The sequence below is a fragment of the Sipha flava genome, unplaced genomic scaffold (assembly GCF_003268045.1).
Source record: "Sipha flava isolate LNK unplaced genomic scaffold, YSA_version1 66_pilon_pilon, whole genome shotgun sequence".
Taxonomy (NCBI): Eukaryota; Metazoa; Arthropoda; class Insecta; order Hemiptera; family Aphididae; genus Sipha; species Sipha flava.
The window spans coordinates 860,374-880,609 of NW_020273606.1; the positions used below are offsets into that span (position 1 = coordinate 860,374).

At 28.1% G+C, this 20,236-nt stretch overlaps 1 protein-coding gene across 1 annotated transcript in view; it reads left to right on the forward strand.

Moving 5' to 3' along the window:
* The first annotated feature begins 7,075 nt into the window (after positions 1 to 7,075).
* Positions 7,076 to 20,236, forward strand: part of LOC112691756 — a 104,989-nt gene continuing 91,828 nt past the window's right edge. Inside the window, exon 1 of the mRNA XM_025566147.1 lies at positions 7,076 to 7,756. Within this exon, the coding sequence (XP_025421932.1) occupies positions 7,549 to 7,756 (208 nt within the window). The 5' untranslated portion in view covers positions 7,076 to 7,548. The remainder of the gene's footprint in view (positions 7,757 to 20,236) is intronic.

Below are 20,236 nucleotides of genomic sequence, written 5' to 3' on the forward strand. Positions count from 1 at the left end.
ACACACACACACACACACACACACACACACACACACACACACACACAAGGTGTGCAAGGTGTACGTACCGCACTGCTTATGTGAGATAAGGATAATACCGACACTCGTTCACTTTGTTCGATAATACTTCCCTTCTGCCACGGGTTTTTGCACATCGAATATGTGTGCAGCAGAATTCGCACGGTTGCATGGGTCCTTCTGTTTTCATGTATATTTTTTTCCTTCTTTTTATCTAAACACTGTTCATACGCACCACTACCAACGCTGCATCGTATTTAAGATTTTTCTTCTTTCGTCCAGCAAATTGAATCGATGAAATATCACCAAAATATTCGATAGGTGTGCAATTTTTGGAAAAAAATGTTTATAATCGGTGTACACGTGATAAACGTTGTAAAAATAATCTTAACAAACGTTTTTAGATTCTTTTATTTTTGTTTTTCTGCGACATATTACAAGGAGTACCTACAGTTTTTAGTCTCGCATGTGGCAATCGATCATATACCACTTCACGATTAATGTTTATATTTGCGTACAAATGTATTTGCAAAACTATTATGTTTGCGAAACATATCTATATATATATATATATAAATCTTGTGTCACAGTTAGTGCTGTATTAAGCAATTTTGCACCGGCTCAAAAAAAAAATTGGGCCCCTAAAAAAAGGGGCCTATCCACGGAAAATATTGGAGATTGATCCTTATGAACCTTTTAGATATTCTAAAATCAATGCTATTTTTGTGCAGTTGACATGCCAGCGCACGTCGCATGCGATAACATAATATGCCGTATTATTATAAATAACTTATGTTTAATGACATTATAACAATAAATTTGGGAACTGATATTAGGCATATTAATAATATATTGGATCGCTGATAGCTATATTGCTATAAATACATTAATAATATATATTAATAAATCAAATACATTAACATTAATTCAGGGGCGTATTTAGACTTACATCTAGGGGGGGGGGGCAACTCAATTTTTTTCTTTAATTCAGGCTCAAAATTTACAAGTTAAATTTTGGTAATATTTAAATCGGGTGAATCCTTAATATTTGTGGTTTTTTATTAATCTAAAGTTGGATCCACTTAGAATGGACTTTTGTATAGTTCCTTTTAATACCTGTCTGTGTTTTGAAAATTACGCTTGTGTTATATTTGATTTTTGATTAAGTATAGGCCCTACAAAAAGATCAATTGAGTATTCACAGACACGCATAATTTGATTTCATTATGAAATGATCCACATTAAAAAAAATTGTAATGTGTATCTCACCTACTCGTATAATCGAATCCTTAAATATGTATTCAGGGGGAGCGATCGTCCCCTTCACCTCCCTAAAATACACCCTTGCATTAATTTATGATACTGTTATTAAAAACAATAAAAATAATAATCTTAAAATAATTTTAAAAGTTCAATAATTCACAAGTGAGCAAATTTCCTACCACAAAATTTCAGCGCCCCAAAAAAACTGGCACCCGGGGCAGTTGTAGCCAGTGCCCCCCTTTAATGTGGTCCTGGTCACAGTATTTATGACCATACTCCTCCAAAACGGCTTAACTGATTTTAATGAAATTTAGTATACACAATTGTTAGGTCTGCGAATAGGTTCTTATCTATTTTTAAACTCATAAGTGCTATTGTTTAATAAATCGTAGTTTAATAATTTTTGACCAGGTCGATAACTGCGTAATTAAAAATGAATTATTAAATGATACTATTAAAAAATTATTAAAAAAAAAAAACTATTAAAAACTATTTAAAAGCTATTCATTTTATTGTTGGTATTAAATGATGGGTATTGCATAAATATTAAACAACAAGATTCCGCAATAGGTGCCAAACCAATCAAGAATGTTAGTTCGAAGGATTATTATGCATATCGGTTGATGATTAGATGCGATCAGAACAACGTTATTCTACGATGTTGTGAGGTTTATCAACAACTCATAGTCGACATATATGTTAAGAAAGAGAGCGAACGATTACGATATATGCGATTCAATAAAAAAAGCTGTGTGCGAAAGATTCTCAAAACAATTGTTAGATATCGGTGATGGGAAAGTAACTACAGATGAAACGAGTTGCATACAATTACCGACCGATTTCTGCACAATCATTGATTCGCAAGATGCTCTCATCGACCAGATATTTCCCAATGTACACAGATAATATACAAATCATGAGTGGCTGGCAAAAAGAGCAATTTTAGCAGGAAAAAATGTGAACGTCAACGAAATGAATCTCAAAATACAACATTTGTTACCAGGAGACTTGGTATCATACAAATTTATTGATATAGTTTGCGATGCTACTGAAGCTGTAAATTATTCAACAGAGTTTTTATATCATTGGATTTAGCAGGCATGCCGTTGCATAATTTATAACTGAAGGTTGGATCTCCAGTTATTTTGCTTCGTAATTTGAACCCACAATGGTTGTGCAGTAGTACCCGATTAATCATTAAAAAATTAATGAAAAATGTTATCGTAGCCATAATTTTAAATGACAAATTCCGAAGTGAAAATATATTATTACCGCGAATCCCTATTATACCCACAGATGTGCCAATACAATTTAAACGCCTTCAATTTCCAATTAGATTGGCATTTGCAATGACTATTAATAAGTCTCAAGACCAAACGATAACTGTCTGTGGCTTAGATTTGAGCACGTCATGTTTTTCACACGGACAATTATAGGTGGCGTGCTCTCGAACCATCCAGTTTATTTGTATTGGTGAAAGATGGGATCACAAAAAATATTGTTCACTCTGTTGCATTAAAGAATTTATATTGGTTTTTACTAATATTATCATAATTAGCGATATATATAATTTTAAAGGATCAATTTTAATAAATTATTAAAAAAATAAATGTTTGATGTTTTTTCATTTTTATATTTCGTCACCGATCACATCATTCCATACCTCTTTCACTTATATACCACATCCAAACACACCTATATTAAATTACTTATTTTTTTCTAGCAAAATATTCTCTAGAAATAATTTATATGACAAACAACGTTTGTACCTTTGTACGTTTATAAACAGTGTTTATATTTGTGTACAAATGTATTTGCATAACTGTTATGTTTGCGAAACATATATTTATATATATATATATTACTATTATTATTACAAATAGTTAGTGTAACAAGACATTTTCCGACTCTCTTCAGTTTGATATACTCGTAATATAGCGTAAAGTTTGTGTATAAACGATACTAATATAATGCGATATTTCCTGCGCACTGCTATGATATGAATCGGTGTACTGCCGTGTTTACATATTAATGTATGCACACGCATTACTATACTATACAACTATGTCTTGCTATTCGCAAAAATGCTAAGGTTTTCGCAGTACACAGTGTTAGTTATACGAAGTGTCAGTTCGGGTTTCTGTCTTGTCAATCTTTACGCTCGTGAGTAAAAATTTACTTTTGAAAGTTATTAAACCTCTGTCGACGTCCTTTGATTTGTTGGCAGAAATGATACATTGTGTCCAAAAGTTCATGTGTGGTCAGGTTAGGTTAGTTATTCTCGGTTTAATTTCAAATAGTGCGTTCACTGCTGGTAGGTAATTATAAATATGTTTTTATCGAAACTATTTTTTTAACATTAAAATATAAACATACGCAATTCCTACTATTCGTTCTTATACATAGGTAAATATTTTAATCATGATACTTACCAATATAAGCTTACTTTTTATAAATGTCGAATGTTATAATGATATTCTAATAGTATTATACAAGACTGGGCATTAACGAGCTTAAAGTTAAAATTATTATAAGTTAATACGTTGATATCAACTAAATTAATTATTCGTTACTATATTTTGCAACTAACTTTTAATTTAATAAGTTACTTTTTGAACGTGTTAACTTCAAGTTAATTTTATATAAAAGTAACAAAATTAAGTTTAATTTTTACACAAACCACTTATCCATATAATTTTGTTTTGCTTTACTGAAATTTTACTGTACATTTTTAACATGGAAATATAAACAAAAAAGTTAATATAGGGTGGAACATGGTTATACATTTGTAAGTTAATTATATGAATTATTCTATCTATTTTTTTTTTATAAAATATAGTTAATTTAAAATATAGTTAAATAGTTAATATAGTTTATTTTTTAATGTAGGTTTAAAATAAGAACTATAAGTCTCTATTTCATAGTAAACTAGCCAGGGAAGCAAAAGGTCCATTGAATTCTGGGCCCTGAATAGTACCATATTAATAAAAATGATGTACACTCCTATAAACAATTTCGTATCAAAATATAATGGTAAAACGTTTTTTATTTACTATTAGAATATATAAAATTGAAATGAAATGAAAACTATTAACTAAAAATACTTATTAGTTGAAATATGATAATAATAGTTCAAGTTGATCAACCTCATAGGCGGAAATCAGATGGGGGGCTTGAGGGGACTAAGCTCCCCAGAAATGTAAAGTACAGGTCTCAGCCCCCCTAGTCCTAAAAATTGTTAAGTGACTAAAAATACAATAATTATTATAATTGTAAAAGGCATTTTTAATTACTGAATTAAAATAAAATATTCTGTGATATAAATTAAATCAAATTCGTAAGATTTTACAAACTTATTGTCATGACTTGGAACGATCGTAATTAATGTAATATTAATAATATGTAATAATACCTGAATTGGTTGTTTAATTTGATTAATTAATAATTTCTGTTTAGAATACTTACTCCAAAAACGTTTAAGATAAGGCACCTAATTATTTTTTTGGTTTAATTGTTGAGTATGTCAAATTGTCAAATTTTGTAAATTGTCTTGTTGAAATAAATAATTGCGTACAGGGGTACCTATAGGTGTAATAAGCAAATAATGCTCAGTCCCCCCACTAATTTCACCAAATTTCCGCTTATGATTAACCTTCTGGGCCTTCGATACTTAGTACAACCATGCTCTATTTAATATTTTTATATAATAATTCGTAGCCATAAATCATAACCCAGAAAATACCTATTAAGTACTGTTGTGAAACAAAAATAAGTGCAATAGGTTGTATAATATCAGTAAGGACCTAAAACAACGAATATAATTTAGGTTTTTAGTGAAAAGTTATGCTTTCTGTATATCATTCCATAACGAAAAATTATGAAATAATTTTTTCTATAAAAAAAAATAAATTAGAAGTAAAACTTATTTTCGAAACTAATAAAAACAAATGTTCATATTACTTATATAACTGTACTTAACTCTGCTGTTTTCATCCAAATGTGATAGAATGTTTATTTCATTAATTCAGTGCTCATTATAATAATTGTGACTTGACGTACGAAGCGAAAGGAGGACAATCTGAAAAGTGACCTAGAGGCGTTCTAATTGTTGAATTTTACGAACAATTTTCCAAATACGTCAAATAAATTTAATTTACCTTTCATACTTATTGAAAGTTTAATACAGAAAAAAATGAATGTAAATATTGTATATCTATGACAAATGTATATTAACAGTGAATCCGGTCAGACGCGGATCCAGAGTAATTATTAAGGGGGGGGGAATTTTATATTGTGGACATAATATAATATATAAAATTCAATAATTCTATAGTATTATAAGTATTACCGTTTATCATAAATATTTCTCAACACTGTGAAAGTATAAACTTTCAACAAAAAGTTTAAAAAAAAATAGGTAGATACATTGAAAAGAAAACTTTTCATTTAAGAACAATAAAAAAATATTAAGTATGAAATTAAATTAAAAACTATAGAGCGAAATCTAATATTCTTTTGGTTTTTTAAAACATGTCAACACATAGTTGCTGCGGAAAAAATATGATTTTTTATCATTGTTAGACATAATATTTTAATTTTTTTTTCGTTTTTTTTCGTGACATTTGGGGAGGGGTGCGTTGCCCCCTTGTATCCGCACCAGAATCCGGTTGATAAAACATTTTGTGCGTTTTCGAACTAGTTAGGTAGAATATTGTATTTAATTGTTGACTAGATTAACGTAACAAAACACGTAGTAAATTAATCCCTAGAAGGCGTTTAGCATTATTTGTGTTAGTATTGATAAGTATTCAAGTTTTAATCGCATTTCGCTGAGGTATCTGATGGATACGCGGTAATCTGTTTAAAAGTTGAATTGGTTATAACGTCGTTAGTAGGCAATCGTAAGGTTTGTGCCGCGACGCCAGTGTTTCGTTCGGTGCAATTTTTTTGCTTCTCACCACCAAGGGCGAATTTAGAGGGGGGTGATATGGGGGTTAGAACACCCCTCATCGACCATATTCTATGGTATTTCATCAAATTGCAAACTTACTTACAGTATAATTTGAATAAACGTTGTATACAACTTGTCGATTTTACACATAATAATTTATATAAATATGGTATTTATTTATGTAATATAGGAGGGGGGGCAGAGCCTCCCACTTACCATAAGTCTATTAAATTTTAAAACACCCCCGTTAAATGAATCCCGGATACGCCACTGCTCATCACCACTCATGTTTACCGTTCCGTTATCAATTCTTGATGTGACGGCGCGACGACGAGGTTTCTTTTTTCGAATTCCGGAGCAACAATAGCGCCCAAAAACAAAAACGATTCGGTTCTCCGCAAACGCTCGCGGCGGCCGTAACAAGCAATCGTAGACCAACGGTTTGCCGTCCGAGGTGGAGAGCGGAACGAAATCTTAAAAATTGACGAAGAAAACGGGTGTAGCGTGTGTTAAATGGATCACCCTGCTCTCCTTCCGCACGGGCACCACCGTCAATGCGACCAACAACGCCCCCGCCGAGCCTAGGACGAGACGGTGCCCCCCTTTCCCCCCCCCCCCCCCCGTTAGTGACGCGAAACGCGCACACGCCGAAACGTTTGTGCTGTCGTGATACCCGCGCACGCACGTGTGCGGGTGTACGTTTGGGCATGTGTGTATGTATCGGGTTGCGTGCGCGTGCGGGGGACGGCATGATCGCTGTGCGTGCGCGTGCGCGTGAGTACGATATTTCCGCACTCCGCCGAAAGCACCGCGGAACTTTTTTCAGTCGTACTTTGGGCGCCGTGCGCGATAAACGTACCGTGTGACGTGCCGTCCGCGCGGGTTCAGGGGACGGGGTCGCGTCGTGTTGTAATACCATCATTCGTTTCCGTTTTTAATATTCTTGTTCATCGGTGTTCATTTTCTCTGGTTTTTTTTTTTTCTATTCTCAAAACGTTTCTCGGCGCCTTGCGCACGTGCCCGGCCTAACAACCGACTAAACGCATGGGTTTTACGTGTCACGTGACCCAGCTCGTTGTGTAACTTGCGACGTTTGAACCAATAACGTACCGTAGTGCTCGGGATATCGTTATCTAAGCGACTCGTCCCCGTTCCCGCCGTCCGATTGTCACGGTTGGCCTCCATGAAGGTGTGAGATAAAATACGACTCGAACTTCGGTGACGACCGAACAAGACCGTGACCGCTTCACGTCACATGGATCGTCACACCGTCCGTCCGCTACCGCGGTACTACTGGTAAGCCGATATCGCAAACCATGTTCGTGGCCGCGTGGCTGTTGATGGCCGCGACGGCCGGCACCGCGGTGGCCAGCGAGTACCCGGAACGCGAGTGCTGCGATCCCGTCAACGTGCCGCCGGTGTCCATGTCCGCGACGCCCAACTACGCGTTAGCCGCTGCCGCTGCCGGTTACCAGACGGCCGCTACGTCTCCGTCGACCATCGCCCCCGTCGAGGGCCGCCGAGGTATGGACGAGTGTTTTTACCGAACCGTTTCCGGTACCGTAATCTTGTTGTATTTTGACCGCCGGACGTTTGATAATAAATATTAGATTGACCCAAAACATGTCTGTGACGGATAAAATCTGTATGAGTTGCATACGCGCGTTGTTTTTTTTCGTCGTCGGTGTGTGTACGTGTACTGTAGCGCTCGTAGATAATAATAAATCATGGGTATTATATTTATGTCAGTGTAGTTATTACTGGTTGGTTTTTCGTTTACCGCGGGAGCGTGTAAGTTCCAACAGCTAGGACAGGGTTAGGAAATTCGTATTCGTTGGAAAGAGCTGTTGTTGTTTTAATAATACGTTTTAAAACCATGATGTCCAATGAACCGGTTCAATGTGAACAATTTTTTTTTTTATAATCTGCTGACCACTGAGCTTGGATGTCTTAGTACTAACTACCCTCATTGTTACTCAAGTGTAAATTGTAGTCCCAAAAATAGATGATATATGGAAAAAGCTATTGTGATTTCTCGAATTCGTTTAATGAATTCTAAGAACGATGGACCTACTATTTCACATTAACAGTTCAACGTTATTTGTTTACAACGTATTGCTTCCCTTTAAATATATTTAATGATAAGTAAAAATATTTATTTTAAGTTTTAATGGACGAAAGTTCGCATATTCAATATTGTTAAAAAAAGCACAAAGGAAATAAAAATACTAAAATTAGTTTTATTAAATTTTAATTTTATTAAAGAGTATATAGGGCTGCCAAATGTTGATTTTAAATTTATTTATTTAAGTTTACGCTGGTATCTGCGTATTATTTGTTTATTTTGTTTTCGTTTCCATTGTATTATATATATTATTAATACTATATAATACCGATAAAATATTTATACCAAAGAAGTATTCGTTGGCAGCTAGTTGAAATATGTACTAGAATAAGTCACTGCAGTGCATATTTTAACTAATATATTGGGCTACATAATTATTGCCTAGTAAATATTTTTTATTGCCTGATCGATGATATCTTTAATTACTGGACGACAACAATATTTTGGCAAAAAATTAAGATATTTTTAATTATTTTATAATTTTATTTAGTAGTCATTTATTATGCTTGATTTTATTATTCGTTTATCATTTCATTTGACGATTTGAAGTTGAAACATTAATTATATTGATTATCAGAATATTTACAATAGAAAACCGATAAAAACCATACGATATTGTATTATATACAACATTACGAGTTTGGATGGTATGATGGTATTTCTAAGGTTTGAAAAACTTTTTAATACTGGTTTCTAACAATAACATTTTTTTTTCTTATAGGTTTTCTATAGTTTGTTTATGTTGATTTTATCTGTTTTGATTATATGCCTAGAAATTTTTTTGTCACCCAGAAAATATTCCTTAAAATATTCATTGTGTCACTATTGCCATCGTCGTAATCGTTATGAATACGGTTTGATTTGATTTGATACTTGCATAGGCGAAATAATACCAGAATAAATTGTGTCGTTATTTTGAACTTATAAGCGCGGAATAAACGTTGGTTTTTTTTGCTGTAGAAATTTAACAAACACACGTGGTTGCCGAGCGGCCATTGGGTTATAAAGTAAAAAATGGAATTAAAATAAAAACTTCAACTGCAGTTGAACCCGGCACGCAACTTTACATTTAACCGCCGTCGCCGTCGCCGTAGCACGCTAACATGAATCAATATCTCAGAGGGCATATAATATTATGACATCCGAAATTTTTTTCACTTGTGGCCTAAATATCGTCAAAAAATATTTTCCCACGGCATTTTTTATTTTAGCTAGTTTGATTTTACATATCTACAAATTTACAGTTGAAATACAATAGAAATATAGATGTAAAATATTCTAAGAGAACAGCGTGGTAATAATACGTTACAATGATAGTACGGATTGTATAACGTTTTGAAGTGGTTGCATTATGTTAAAAAAACCATTTGAATTAATATTTAATGAATGAGTAACTTACAGTGTACTGTTTTTAATCATAAGACAAAGAACTATGGCCGAAATTGAAAAAATAATATTTGTAGCTCAGTTTGGCAGTTCTTTTCAAATAAATTAAGTTTATGTTTAGATTATTTCATTTATTTTTCAAATTATAATATATTTAACGATTTAATTTATTTAATATAAATATATTTTATAAAAACCTATTTTATTATTTAATAATTAGTAGTGATGGAAATAAATAATAGTAGTAGTATTATAAACACGAAGAATGTATACTCAATATATATAATAAGATGTTATTAACCATTTTAATGACTGTTACCGATTTTTTTTCAAAATATTTTTATGACCTAGTGCCGTATTTCCTAGTTAGTACGTAAGTTCAGCAGTCATTTTTCAGGGGAAAATTTTTTTTAAAGCTCTCGTTATATATAGCTATTTGTCTAAAAAAATGAGAATTTTTGAGAAATTAGGCAGCTTATAAAAGTAAATTATGCTATGAAAACATAGCTTGTGATGTCGAGCATGTAACATCTAATGTTTTGGGAATAAATAGTACCTAGTATAAAACCATAATGTTTAATATCATCTATATATACAGTGGTATATTGTATACCACGCACACGGGAAGGGGTTTCTGGGTCTTAACTCCCCGTTCCAGAAAAAAAAAAAAAGGTTCAAAGTCATAAATGACTTGCTACGAAGGTACAGAGAAAGAGAATATTAATTTATATCATGTGGTTCTAATGCTTGTATAATAATAATATATTTATTGATTTATATCTTATTTGTATTTTTTTTATATTATAAATCACTTATTTTTTTAGAAAAGTTGGAAAGCCCTTTCACAAAAAAATTGAAAATACGCCACTGTATATAATAAATATACTATATATAGTATACCATGGTATATTACCATATATACATACGTGTACGGGTGATATGTAACGCTGATATTATACTATGTATTATTTATACATTATTTATTGTAATGTAAAATTATTCATAAAGATTTAGTGGAATCGTTTTCCTTTGAATGTCTTAAGGTACCGTAATATCTTCAATTTTTAAAAAGTTGAAAATTATGAAAATAATCTTTGAGTTGATGAATTATTTTGACTTTTTTAGCCGTAAATACTATTAATACTATTTCCAAACATTGATCAAACAATAAATTACTTTTTATGGATTATAGTATTCATTTAGTATTTTGAAAATTTGAAATTACTTAAGAACTTTCCATGTCAAGTTTAAAATTTGAAAATCTAATGTAGGGCCAAATCATTTCATTTTATACTATAATAAAGTTAGGACGACTTTATATCACTTTCAAAGAATTTCAAATTATTACATGTGAGTATATTTATGAATCCAGTAAATTTGTGCCTATCTTATAATTTTGCCAAAATCATTGTACATATTTTTAGGATTATTCGCAAAATAAATCTTTGAACCTGGATTAACTTTGAAAGTAAGACATCAGATAATTTAATTTGTAATTATAAATAAATGTTAACATAAAAATTAAAATAAGTAGATCCTATATTTTCAAATTATTTAAGAAGTAGAGAAGTAGTTTATAAGCACTTAACAATAAGTTCCTAATTAATCGAATACACAGTTACCTATTTTATCAAAATACAACGTTATTTTAAAAATATTCAGTTCATTAAAATTTTAAGTATAATAATACTTACTTGAGTATACTTTTATATTTTTAGATTTCTCCTAGATTTATATTTGCAATTATACATTATGAGTTGTGACTTTTGTTTTATATTGTTAGAAATACAATTTTTTTTAAATATTATATGTTTAAGTACTAATAATATTTATTTATGTTCATTTTTGATAAAATAAGTATGATAAAATATTTTATAATTTAAAATTTGAAGCATTCTCAGAAATAATTTACATGATATCGGTAAATAACCTAAAGGTTAGGTCAATTTTAAATAGTGTTTTTACTTAGCAAAGAAAATCAATTGATTAAAAGCGTCCATCGATTTATTAAACTCCATGTAATAGTATTTAGATGGTATGTATTTCTCATTTAAGGAAATTCTGTCAATTGCTATATACAAATATATTTTAAATGGTAAATTATAAGTATTTTTTGCATAACATTTCTAATATAAATTAATAATAAAAACCTAACAGGATAATTAAAAAAACATTAAAAAATTCTAGATAAAAATGGCTATTTATTAATTGATTTATGTAAATAAAAAACAGTTTAAAATAGTTTTCAACAGTAGTGTTAGTTAATATGGAGGTTTGAAATATGACTTATTTATATTTCTATTATATTTATTCGTATTGATTTATTTATAATGCATTATTTAATATTATACTTCTATATAATTTTCCGAATATAGATTTTAGGGTATATTGATATACGTGTAAGTGGACTGGGATCACGAAAATAGTTATATGTGAACCATTTTGATAAATTAAAGATTTATTATTTATAATTCATTTTTTCGATTATCAATTACTAAATATACTTATACTTAATAACATACCCAATATTTGATTAACAATTCAGTTATGGGTTTTTGGAATTTCGATAAGATTGAAATAAGTAAGTTTATTAGAGGCTCTAGGTTATTGAAACATCTAAAATAATTTAGTAAAATCAATTAAATTTTATAAAATTTTTTGTCAATATCTAAGAATTTATTGTTAATTTTAAGGAGAAATTAAAAGTGAATAATTATTAGAATTATTACGAATAAACTAAAAAACCAAATTTTTTTTTGAATTTTGCTGAATAAATTTACTAATCAAGAAATCAATTTACTTTTCATAGTCGATATTTTTCTTAAAATAGATATTGGGTACATAACTCTATGAATATTTTCGTTAAGAGCCACCTTAAAATTCAACATAAACATATAACCTACAATTATACGAATTTAGTTTTTATCAGGGTTGATAATATACGCGTATAAAACGTTTAATACGTTACACGTATAATACCCCACGTATAAAACGTATAAAATGACTAAAACGTATAATATGTTTTGATTTTAAAATTCACTCTTAAAAAATTAAAAATACTTACTATTTTATATTTAGTAAAAACTAAAAACGTATTAGGTAGTTAAAAATTATGTATAATATATAAATTATAAAAATTTAAAATATATTTTTGTTTGCGGTTTTCTTTTTCCACTCTTTTGAATCGGTACCTATCTAAAAAGAAAATAATAAAAAATATTGCTACAGATAGAATATATCAATATAATATATTTTTATATTCATATTCTTAAGTAAAATTTGCAGTTGCTAAGTTAATAGTATGGACTATTTGTATACATAAAAAATAAGTGTTTTCCTATTAAATTTTATACTCATAAAGTTTACTCATTTTTATCATATTTGCCGCATTATCACTAATTACTGTGTAAATATAAGTGCTGTGTTTTTCTAAAGCTAAAGATATACATTTGTACATTATATTAGAAAGTCCTATTGCAGTTTCTTTAATACCGGTTAAATCAAAAGAACATCATTGTCAGTTTCTAATGGAATCGATAAGCATACAGTGGATGTATTTAAACTTAAATTAGGCATAGTAGTAGATGAATTTGCATTATTAAATGGATCATCTGGTTCTGAATTCGATTCAAATATATTTATATGTTTACGTTTACCTTGAGTTTGAGTTTCAGATGTTGAACTTAACGCTACTGGTAAGATAGGAGAAGATGCTCTACCCATTATTTTTAATACTGGCGGTTCTTCATTACGGATAATTTTAGTAACAGTAGAATGAGTAGATTTTTTAATTCCTGTTGTAACTATTTTGAATAATTTTGAAGTATTGCAAGTATTACGGTGCATCAATAAACGTGATTTACTCGTATTGGACAATATTTTTGAACAAAGTAAATATTTTGCTAATTGTTTACCTATGAATTAATAATATATATATATATATATATTAGATTTTGTATTATTTTATTTTTTAAGTAATTATTAGATACACTAATTAACGTTTTTTACCTTTTGCTTCTTCTTTGTGCCGTATATAATTAACATCCCATCCACTATGTGTTGGACGAACAGTCATATTTGTTTATTTGAATTTTTAAATTACTTACAAAATAATAAAATTATATTGAATTATATTCAAAATTGTGTTTGTGTATAACACAATAACGTGCGAACGCGACGATAACAAGACACAGACTAATGAAATGTAATAATAAAATATAAATAATATACTATACAGAAGGCAGAAACCTATTTTAATTTTTTGTGTTCAATCGAATAACAACAAAAATAAAAATATTGAAAATTTTATAAGTATCACAAGTTCCAAGTACAATGGATTTACTATAAATATGTCTGCGATAAGATACTGATAATTATTAATACATAATAGCACCACAATTGTCTATTTATAATGTATGTTTCCTTATTTTATTGTTAGTTTAATAGTTTAATTTGAACTTTAAATACTATAAATGAATTTTTATACAGTATATAACGTATATAATTTTGTGTTCTATACTATATGTTTTACACATTTTATACGTACTTATAATACGTGTTTTATACTATACCGTATTAAACGTTTCAACCCTGGTTTTTATAGATTTACACTTTTAACGAATTCGGCAGGTATAGGAAATAATTATTGTACTTATTATTACAATTTAAAATTGTATCGTTAAAAAATTACACTGTGAATAATATTTTATTGCTTTCTTGGATTTTATTTATTAAAAAATTGTTTCATTGTTTCCAAATATTAATATATTTATTTAGAAAATATTCTACATTACATAGAATTCTTTTTACCACAAAAACTGTTTATTTTGATATTAATATTTGATAATAATTAATTTCTTAACAATTTTATAAGTTTTATTTTTTTCTTAAAAATATCCACCCAAAAATTATTTTATTTTTATCGCGGTCCAAACCATTCATTTTAATATTTTAAACATTTATTTTTATTTTTTTAAATAAATTAAGATATATTATCCCAGCACAAACGATATTCGAGCATTCTCCGTGCACTGAATACTAATAAAAACGAACAAATCTTTTTCTATTATTATTATAATTTTTTTTTATCTACTTGATAGTAGAATACTTTGCATAAATGGTGTGAACTTGATACTCTCGATGATTTAGTCACGCTCGATGTAAATTAGGTCTTATAATTTGTTGAATTTTATAAAAATATTTTATGCTAATTTAAACTTTATAATTAATGTATAATTATTTTAAATACGATATTATCATTATGTTGGTATATAAAAAATATAAATTTATAATTTTTATTTTCAAATCTACAATGCTAGTAATTTATAATTAATATTATTTTTATTTTTAAACATTTAAAATTATGTAGATATATTTTTAGATAGGTTAATTTTTAGCTCTTCAGTACTTTTAATTTGGAGTTATTTATTTGGATGAAATTTTCATTTTCAAATGCATTCTGTGATCTTGGTTTTGGTAATTTTGAATTGGATTATCATAGTTATAAAGAATAAAAAATAAGATTTGCTAGATTATAGAAAGCGGGAATCAGGTAGTTGCTTTACTAACATCTTGATATAATCAAATTGTATATTTCCTCTATTAAAATATTGCTGTGTACAGTATTATGGTTGGTAGAAAGTTCTGATTAGATGATGGATGTGCAACTGCATGGTTTTGTCTTTTCCATATTGTTGGATTTTCTCTAATAATATTAAATAATTAAACTTAATAGTTTAAGAAATATATTCGAAAATTAGTCATAATGAAAATGTTTATGAACCAAATTATTATGGTGGTCTAAATTATTACGATTACTAGATTTTGAGTGAAACAAGGAATGAATTAATTTTATAATAAAGTTTTTTTTCTTTATTATTAAATCTCTTTTAAAACTAATAATAATTTAATCAAAAATTTAAATAATAGAACTAAAAACTTCACAAAACATCCCCCTTCTTTTGAAAATGCTGGTATATTATGTGTTCATGTTAAGAGGTACCACTAAAAATTTCAGTTTACTGATCCAGTATTGAAATGGGGTTTTCGGGGAATAAAAGGGAGTACCATACTACATAATTTCATCCAAATTTCAAATGTTTGACTCGGACAGTACGCGCATGCGTAATACTTACTAATTACTTTTTTTTAAATTGCAACACCATTTTTTTTTTCTATATATTCTGGTAGAATATTTATTTATTTTAAACTATTTTTGTGTAAAAAGTTTTTTCTAATTACAAAATTGGTAAAGTTGTAGTATGTTGAAGTTTAATATTTACGAATAATCTGGTCTTGACGAAATTTTATTTATGTTCAACTTAATACTTGAAAATTAAAATCAAATCTCAGATATTGTTGAATATTTGTTTGTGAACAGATAGGACACAAATAAAGAAGATCTTAATTTCAAATTCATAGTATGTATTTTTGTGTAATTTTTATTACCATTAATATTTAGTTATCTTATTTCGGAAGTATAAATAACAAAAATTAGAGTAAATTACGATAAAAAATAATTGTTTTTTATATCTTATCTAGCAACAAACAAATATTGAGCAATATTTGAGATTTGATTTTGATTTTTAATTATTAAGTTGAACATAATTAAAATTTTGTCAAAATCTGATTTTTCGTACATACTACAAAAATGCATGGATCTTCCCCGACCATGTTAGTGAATATTAATGATCTAAGAGCTTTGACCTTTTAATATTTTGTATAATTTCTATAAATCAAATAAAACCTATACCTAAGTTATAAAACTTCTAAGAATCCTTTTAATTATCTACTTTTATTTTATAAATAATGTGGCCCTATATTGTAATTGTTACTTTTTCTAAAGTAATATTTACATTAGAGTTCTTGTTCTACAAATGATTTAATATTCTTTAAAATTTAGATCGAAGCAGGGAATGTATTGGTGTTATAAAAATGTATTTCTTAAGAGGATACGATATGTTATTTTTATACTACAGATTTACAGTATAGCGAATTTTCGTTAAATTTTTTGGTTATTAGTTTTAATACAAAACAGAATATTAAAGTAAACTGACCTTCATAAAATATTAAGGCAAACATCTGGGTTATGTCGATTGTTTTTTTGCAATGTTTTAATTTTAAGCGTGTAATGAAAATGAGAAATATGACAATTTGAATATCCATAACTTGCCGAAAAATTATAACATAATAAACCAAATATAGATAATATTTTTCTCTTTATATTTGATTATACGAGTAAGTCAGTTTACGTAATATTAAAAATAAATATACAAAATTTGAAATGCTGAATGCAAATGCGCTGTTTTATGTTTTCGGGTGGAAACAACATAAGGATGTGTGGTGGATTAAATTATATACTTGCATTTTAGTTCTATGTTATTATACAGTAAATATAGTACTTATATGTATGTACATAATTATTTTGAATTTAGATGTAGAATAATTCCTATGTTTTTAAGAACGTTTTTTTCATCAATGTTGAAATTTCCGAAGTCGTTTCAATGCGTTTTTGTTTGTCTAATAATTTTATTACATAAATGCGGTGCATTAAAAAAGATTGATGTTAATAAAATCTCTTGTCTATCCAATGTTTTTTTTTTCATTGAAATATTCAGTTACAGAAAATACTACTTCTTTTTTATAATTTTTTTTATTTTTCATTTTGTGTTTTATTATTTATTAAAGTAATTTTGGATGTATTATCATTTATTAGAATATTTATATTAATTTAATTTGTTTTATTCGCTGATTTCATTACCCATGAATCCATATTACGATTAAAAAATATATTATTATTACTGTTATTATTATTATTACCTATTCATTCAGTTTTCCTCAAATTTAATAAAAACTGAATTCATTTAATTACAGTATAACAACTATTTGTAATATTATCTTTAAATAATAATCATGTATTTCTTGGCGTACTGCTGCAATCAGTGATTAAATGAAAAAAAAAATGAATTAAATGAACATATAAAATACACGTCTGTTTCCAGTTAGTCAGTCGTTCATTCAAACAGAAATAAAAGTTATAATAATAATTGACAATTTAGTGTTACAATGTTGAATGTTAACCCGCGGGCCACCAGTTGCCCGCCCCTGGTTTAATATATTATTAATTCTTCTGTCAGATGATTCTGTGAACATTGTAAGAAGTGGTAATATTTTATTCTCCACGATTGAACAATATTTTTAAAGTAAAGGGAGAAAAATGACACTATCTCCAGCATAATCTAATTGATATGCTAATATTTTTCTTAGGGCGATTCACATTTAGGAGACAATATCATACAGATACCCACATACACACCCGGTATGAAATAACTTTTATTTTTTTACACATACTATTTTCTTTTTTGTTTTAATATAGAAACTTATTTATCACACTTCCACTTTAATTATTCTTGGGTACGTGTAAGATCACGACTGATATTGGCTATTATGTGGCGCATTTAAACCATTATGGTGGCAATTTTGAGCTTATTAAGTTTTATTTTTACATTGTAAATACAATTTTTAGTTTAATACAAAATTATTATTCATAGTATTATTCACTATTGTCATTTATTCATAGTGTAACTAGTAATTTATAAAATTAAATTGTAATCACTTTTTCTTACTCGTATAAATTATTTGTTTTTTCATAACGCATTATTCGACGGCGTGATTCGCATCTATATGAGCTTCAGACGTAAGCCGGATTAGAAATGGAATATCACTTCAAATCAATATTAGATTACAAATTTTTTTATATTTTTGTGTAGTGCCTTTATTTTGCAGACTAGAAAATCATAGTGTTAGTCTATGAGTATAACATTATCATTTTGTGAGAAATAATTTAATGGGTTTGTTTTCATATTTACTGTGCAGAACGTGTTTATATTTATTATTCAGATTACGACATAAGATATTACATTATTTTCCAAACAAATAGTATAATGTTTAGTTGTAATTGTGTTAACTATAATATTTCCTTATTATCCTTTAATGATCTGTATCTTTAAGCCTTTATGCAGGCGCAATGGGAAACTTCGTGGTAGTTTGGCAAAAGCTGAGAGTAGTAGAGGCGTTTGAAAAATTGGAGATGATCCAAAATGTGGGCCAAATATATTATTATATGACCTTCTAGATTACAACGTACAAGTCAATACGATAAATCTAAGTTTCTAGGATTTGTTGATAAGGTGCACATTATTATAGATGATATGATTATTCGAAATAGTTATAATAGGTAACAGATTATCGTTGATAATATAAGGATGCCAAAATGTTTAAATGGTAAATAATACAATATTATCATTTAGCTTGTGAATAGTAACAGTAAGCCACTATAATAGTTACTGAATTATTATTTCGATAACCGACAAAATAATTCATAAAATAAGTATGTTAAATTTGAAAAATAAACTTATTGCTGATTTTGATAGTAAAAATATTTTTATGTTATTTTTTTATTTTAATATGTGAATATTATTAATAAACTGAACATTTATTTAGGTATAAAATTATTAATATGGTAATATTTTAGTCAAAAGTAATAATATTACTCTAACTATTCTTCAAATAAAAAACATGTATAGGCACTTTTATGTGGTATAATAATTGTTTACAATTTAAACGAAATTAATTCAATTTACTAAAATGCAACAAGAAAAAAAAATCTATCTTAACTTAAGTTAATTAAAATAAATAAAGCTGGCAGAATAAAATTAATTTAAAATCTCATAAAATTAAATATTGAGAAAAATGTGACTCAATTATATTTAAATGTTTATTTTACCGTTTATAAGTTTTAAATCTAAACTTAGCATATAACTTAAATTTTGTAATATATATTTTTCGTTATATATATTTACAATTATAAAAGTTAATTGTTTGTAAGTTGGGTTTAAAGTAAACTTTTGAAATCTTATATATAAAAATGTAAAAATATTTTATAAAATTAATAGCAAAAAATACTTGAGATGATCTGGCTGACTATAAAGTAAATATTGTATTGATTTATACCATCAAAAGCAATTTCTTCAAGTCGTTTGTTTATGAATTATGCATTTATATATTTATTTATTTGAGTATTTTATGGATTTTCGCTATGTTTTTATAGGTACATTTATTTTTAGCAAAAGAGGTTTATCTAAAAATAGAGGTGATTCAAGCTATTATCGCCATCTAAACCATAAATAATAAAAAAGTTCTTTTTTTGACGTTCACAATATATCATTATTAAAAATGAAAGTAAAAACGTTAATTTCTAGTGTATGCCATATGAGGTAAACAGTAGTTAGAATGAATAGGTAAGTGATTTTTTTTCTTTAAAAAGAAACATATCCATCCATTATTTTATTTTATATTTTTTACAATTTTTCCAATCGTAAGACTGAATGAAATGCGGAGGGTCTATAGATATGTGAAGCTATTAATAATTTATATTTGTAGACTTGTTTACAATCGCGAAAAAAATAATGAGAAAATTTGAAAATATATTTTTT